Source organism: Ictidomys tridecemlineatus, chromosome 2 (assembly GCF_052094955.1).
Source record: "Ictidomys tridecemlineatus isolate mIctTri1 chromosome 2, mIctTri1.hap1, whole genome shotgun sequence".
NCBI lineage: Eukaryota > Metazoa > Chordata > Mammalia > Rodentia > Sciuridae > Ictidomys > Ictidomys tridecemlineatus.
Genome location: NC_135478.1, coordinates 90704755 through 90710973, shown reverse-complemented (window position 1 = coordinate 90710973; position 6219 = coordinate 90704755). Strand labels below are relative to the sequence as shown.

Sequence of the window (6219 nt, the reverse complement as noted above, 5' to 3'; positions counted from 1 at the left end):
GCATATCATTATGTTTGTGGCTAAGGACCTGCCATTATCTTCCCTGGGATTCTTGCACAGTTTATGAATTTCCTGAAGGATCCTAGCTCTCTGGCTGCTTCTGCTTTCAGGATAGACTGCCCAACTGCCCTCTGCAAAAGATGGTGACTTTTTTTCCATCAAAATTTCATAATTCTCATCTTGAATTGTGGGTCGTTCAGAATTAGGAATCAGGAACCCGTTTAAGGTTTTGTTTTTTTTTTTTTTTTAATCTGTGTATATATGTGTTTGTGACAGAGAATGTGCTTAGAACCTGAAAAGCGGCTTTCTACAAGAAATTTAAAATTTTAGTGCTTTTAGTTCTCAAATCCAAGGCCATTGTCTGTTGAAAAAGTCTGCATTTCCTGGCTTACTATCTTTCATTAAGGACCACCCATAATAATATCATTTCCCCAGCTAACTCTATTAGGGGGTAAACACTTAACTGCTTAATTCATTATTGCTGAGTCTGAGACGGTTACAGATGCCTTTGGAATATAAGCCCCCACATCTAATAAGGCAAAGGCTCACGATGCGCTTGGAATATGGTGGGGAGAGACCGCTGAAATTTATTTTGTGAATAAAGCAATAAGCCACTAAGCAAAGCTAATATGTTTCAGCTCAGACAGAAAGACACGATCATTCAGTATTTATGTAGCAACCCATTCCTCAGTGGGACTGCAAGTTTCTACCATTAAAATTGTTGGAATTCTTCAGAGACTCACTGCATTAAGTCATTTAAAAATATCATGGACTTAAAACAATCTGAATTATTGGATTTTCCCGCTGCTCTGTGGTAAGCATGTTTGCTGTGGCAATTTCCTTCTTGGTCAAAGGTGCAGGCTACCTCAGTCAGGAAAGTAGGAAAGTTCCATGCAGAATTTTTATTTGGAGGACCACTGGTCCTTAATAGATGAAACAAAACCAGATCTAGATTTATATTTTCTTTTTAACTTTTAATTTTGACATAATTTCAGATTCCCAGGAATGTTGCAAGGAAAGTATAAAGAATAGCTGTTACTCTTCACCTAGAATCTGCAAATGTTAACATTTTGCAAAATTTGTGTATCACTTTTTCTATATAGATAGGTAGATATTATTTTCATCTGTAGTGTATGAGTTAATCACATCCATGGTGGTTTGTCCCTTTATTCCTAAGTACGTTCGTGTGTTTTCAGAAAACAAGGATATTTTGTTACATAGCCTACCATAGTACAATGATCAAAATCAGGAAATTAACATTGATACAATACTGTTATCTAATCTATTTGCTTTATTCTAAGTTTGCCCTTGGCTCTAATTAATGCACTTTGTTGAAAAAAAACCCCACTCATGGGTTTTAATCACTTGTTAAATCTCTTTAGCTTCCTTTAATCTGAAATAGTTCCTCAGTCTTTCTGTGTGCTTAATGTGACATTGACATTTTTGAAGTGAACAGGCTGTTTATTTTGTAGAATGTTCCCTCCATTTGGGGTTGTCTTATTTCTCCACATTTAGATTCGGATTATGCGCTTTTGTTGAGAATATCATAGAAGTGGCATGTCCTTCTAGGTATATCATATCAGGAGGTACATGATGTCATTATGTCCTGTTGCTGCAAAGTCAGACATAAATGTTAAATAATCTTTTATTTTACAGCCATGGTGGTACACACCTGTAATCCTAGCTACTCAGGAGGCTGATGCAAGAGGATTCCAGGTTCAAGGCCAGCCTGGGCAACTTAGTGAGACCCTGTCTCAGAATAAAAAATAAAAAGGGCTGGGGATATAGTGATAGAGCACCCCTGGGTTCAGTCCCCAATACTTTAAACTAAACAATACAACCCAAACTTATAATAAAAAGCTTGGTTTGTTAAACATTGCTTGGAAGGGTTTCATACTCATTCTAGATGTTTTATTACAGGTCTTTTAAAAACAGACTCAAAGACAGGGAAGCTGTAAGCTTTACAGATGCTCACGGGAAAATATAGCCATTTAAAAAAATTGCAATGCGATAGTTATGAAATTTCCCTAAATTCATTTTGCAGAATGAGAGCTGTAATTTAAATGTGGAGTTATCAAGAGCTGAGATAAACCACGCATCACGTGCAATTTAATCTGGCAGGGAAACAGGCCACTCGGAATTGCTAACTAGGCCTAATTCATTACATCTTGGTGAGCCCTGTACATTTGGTCTTATGAGTCTTTCAACTCCTGCATTAATATATTTGCCCAGACCTTGAAGAAAATGTATGGGGATGGCAACAGAAATACCATATCCTTGTTTAAATCACAGTACATTTTTTAAACAGCTCAATGATTGCTCAGAAAGATCACACCTTCTTCAAAAGCATTTATGAAACAATTATTTACATTACATTAAAAACTTTAATTGCCTTGAAGCACGTGCTGCTAGACACAAATATTGGAAAATCATCAAAAATATCCATCATGATTCTCTCTCCTTTACAACTCTTCTAAACTTTATCTTTTTTATAACCTGCTGTATTGATCTATTGTCCCAGACCAAGAGTGATGTCAGAAGTCCAAGCTGGGTCATAAAAAGAGAATATAATTTCCATTTGCTGTCCATAAAACCAAATGTTTTGATCAGAGCAAAAGGAAAAAATGCCCCCCTTTTTGGGTAGAGGTGGTGGAGTAGTTGAGGAAGGGTTGTTTAATGAAAGGAAGATGACCCCAAGGTCAGGGGAGATTTTTAAATGATTTGGTGATGGAGGGAGGTGAGAGTATCAGCTTCTCCTTGGAAGTGAGATTCTGGGAGGGAACTGGGAATCTCTAGCTTGCAAGGAAGCAAAAAGGGAGGGGAAAATGTAAAACAAGAAACCTGGTCACTCCTGTTGTTTAGAGTCAGAGGAATTGCAGGAGGACCAGAACCTTTCCCTAGAGGTCTAAAGACACCCCCCCCCAAGACAGTTTTAATAAAAGGACTCCATGTTGCAAAGGACCTAGAGTCCCCAACTAGGCTAGGATAATAATAACGATAACAATAGCACAACCTCCATAACCATTAAGGATTCACAGCCCTCACAGCAGGGCTAGGGCCCCTCAACAAGATCATAACAATAATGATCGACAGCACGCCAGGGGACAAGGCCCTCCAGAGGGTTGGCAAAGAACCTCCTCCAATAATAATCACTACTGTAAAAGGGCCTCCCATTGCAGAGTTGTGAAGAGCTCTTATAATTGGACTGCAGATCCCCTAAGTAATAACAATGATAGGAATCCCTATTGTAAAGGACCTGACTCTCCCCTTCGCCCAGCTATGGAAAACATTCCCCCCCAATAATAATAACCACATAATGGCGTTAAGATTGCTTGCGGGGCGGTAACATTTCCCATGACTCAGTGGCGCCCCCGGGCGGCTCCCACCCGCCAGCCCGCTGGAGCGTCTACTTAACCCCGAGTTCAAACTGCGACCCCTTGGATCCTAAGCTTAGCTGGCGGAGGAGCAGCCCAAGGCACGTGTTGTCTGTGCTCCCATTGCAAAAGGAAAAAAATGCCTTGCAAACTATTAACTTTTTTTTTTTTTTAAGTATGCAATGCTGAGAGCAGGCGGGCAGGTGCAGGGGGGAGTAGGTGCCCCACACGCCTGTTCCCCCTTCCGCAGCCCCCCTCCCCAAACTTCCCTTCGCATTGATCAGCACGTTACGTCAGTATTGATAAGTTTGCAAAAAGCCAAAGTCAAGTGCAATCGCGCGGCACACGGACCCCGGACTTGGGGGGGGGGATGCAGCGAGCGCTCCGCGGGCCGGGAGCCGGCTGCAGGCAGGGCAGCGGCGGCGCCGGCGCCTCCCGGAGAGGCTGCCTCTCCCCCACCCCTCCCCTTCCACCCCATCCCCGGCTGCCTCCCTGGGGCGGGCACCGAGCTCCCCGCCCGGCGCGCTCCGCCCGCGCCCTCCGGGGGTCAGGGGGGGCGCACGGCTCAGGGGCCCAGCGACGGCGGTGGCGGTGGCGGCAGCGGCGACGCCGAGGGGCAGTGGGTGGCAGGAGGCCGGGGGTCGCCCGAGGGGCCCGGGGCGGCGGCACGCGGGGCCCGGGCGGCCGCCGGCGGCCCCGAGGCTGGGGGGAGTCCAGCCCGGATATTGAGTGCAGCCATTGAGAAAAGCCAAACTCTTGTGTGTGCGCGTCTCGAATAGCCCCCAAGATGGCCGCCAATGTGGGATCGATGTTTCAATATTGGAAGCGATTTGATCTACGGCGACTCCAGGTTAGTGCGGGCAGCGCCGGCCGCGCGGCTGTGGGGAACCCGGGCGCGCCCTGGGCGCATTGGGGAGGTCCCCGGGCTGGCGGGCGGGCGCCCCGGGGCGGCGGGCGGCGGCTGCCGGGGCTCGCTAGGGCTCGGCTGCCCGCTGCCCATCGATAGGTATTAGGAATTGATCTCGCCGCTGCTCTTTGTTCGGTTCAATCATCGATTAGCCGCCGCGACCATGGAGAAGCGCTAGTGAGCCCGCGGCCGAGGGAGCGAGCCGGCGGCCGAACGGCCGAACGAGGCGGGTGCTGCGGCCCCGGCTGGGGGCTGCCGGCGGGACCCCCAGCCGCCCCCAGAGCGCCGCACTTTGCGCGCCTCCCAACTTCGCGGCGCCGGGGGAGGCCGCGGAGCGCGCCGTGTGCCTGTCCGCGCCCGGCTGGGGCTCGGTGAGGGAGGGAGGGAGCTGGCGGGCAGGGAGGAGGAGGAGGTGGAGGAGGAGAGAGGAGGAGGCAGCCTGGTTGGCGAGGAGGCGGCTTCGCGCCCCGCCGCCCGCCGGCACCTCCACCGCCGCGGCCGTCCTCCTGGCTGCGCAGCCCGGACGCGCCGCCAACCGGGGACCACCACTGCCGCCACCGGACTGGCAGCCTGCGCCGCAGACCTCTTCTCGGGCCGGGCTCTCGGGGTTCGTCTTTGCTTCTTGCCTTTCCCCGCTTCTGTCCCCTTCCCAAGTCTAGGTACAAACGGGCGGTGTTGGGCCCAGGCGTGCGCAAGTTTGCGCTCCTGCCTCCCGGGCGGTGCAAAGCCGGGAGCGGTGCAGAGCAGGTGACTCCCGGCTCTTGGGCCCATGGGAACTTTTAAATGGGAGATTCCCTCGCCCTTTTCTGCCTGCTGCTTCTCCTCCCTGCCGCTCCCCTCTTTTCTCCGTTCTCCAGCCTCTTCTTTTTTCTTTCTTTCTTTCTCCTCCTCTCTTTTTACCTTTCCTTTCCTAGGACTACTCCCTCCAGAACCCCAGTAACCCTGTTCTCCTTCCTGTAAGGCTGTGTGGCTCCCCCAGATTTGGGGGTGTTTTCTGCCAGCCCTCCAGGATCCTCTAGGGGCTGGGGGCATACCAGTACCCCACCTTGGAGGCACAGCTCCAGCTTCTGTTCTTTTCCGGGAGTGCCCAGAACGTCCCTGACAAACCCCCCAAGCCCAGGAGTCTCAAAGTCGTGGCCAGTGCAGGAGAATAAGGGGCGGGGAAATGGTGCTGATAACGGGGCGGGGTGGGGGTGTGTGTGATTAGAATGTCCTGCCTTGGCGGTGACATTCGCAGAAGACGCGAGAGCATCAGTCTGGAGATAAAAAGGGACCCACTTTTTTTTTTTAAAATCCGCCTGCAGATCTCGTTAAGTTTCTTCTGATAAGTGGCTCCAGCATCCCCCTCCTCCTGGCCGCTTCCCAGTCTCCCTCCTTCCTAACCCCCCACTCCTGGCTCCCCTCCTCCCCCAAAGCCTTGAGCTGGAGAGAAAATCGGGGCACTCAGGCATGCAGTTAATAACTGCGAGTGCCTTGCAATTCCAGGTCCTCACTGCTCGAGTTGGGGCTGCAGTTTGGTGGCCGGCTGTGATAGGCAGGGCTGTGAGCTGTGCTTGCTGGTTTAAAGGATACCAAAGTGGCCTTTCTAGAAGACTGGGGGTTGGGGGAGGGATGGATAGAGGAAGGAAGAGAGAGAAGAGTGTTGGGCAGCCACATTGGGCTTGGCACGAAGGCCAATGGTAATCGCATTCCCTGCTAATGTTTGTAAATGAGACCCGGGCACGGCTGGGGGACAGCGTCTTTATTTATGATTGATGTTCTGTAACATAAGGAATGACAAGAACGTGGCAGACAAGAGGAGAGGAACCAGAAGGGCTGGCGAAAGCCCTTTGCAGGGTCCTATTGTTATTCTGGGCTGGAAAAAATTTCCTCGGTGAGATTTACAGCACTGGTATTTGCTCCCGGTTGGCCAGAATGTCAGTTAACACAATTTTCATT

At 49.9% G+C, this 6219-nt stretch overlaps 1 protein-coding gene across 11 annotated transcripts in view; it reads left to right on the top strand.

Annotated features, from left to right (window-relative positions):
* The first annotated feature begins 3885 nt into the window (after nucleotides 1-3885).
* The window catches only part of Cux2 (cut like homeobox 2), a 230097-nt gene continuing 227763 nt past the window's right edge, over nucleotides 3886-6219 (top strand). For 4 of the 11 annotated variants that reach the window (XM_078039141.1, XM_078039140.1, XM_078039139.1 and 1 more), the window contains exon 1: nucleotides 3888-4224. In XM_078039141.1, coding sequence (XP_077895267.1) covers nucleotides 4162-4224 — 63 coding nt within the window. In that variant the 5' untranslated portion in view covers nucleotides 3888-4161. Of the gene's footprint in view, nucleotides 4225-4480; nucleotides 4889-6219 lie in introns of those variants that run through there. The other 7 variants (XM_078039142.1, XM_078039145.1, XM_078039150.1 and 4 more) reach the window with 5 other exon arrangements.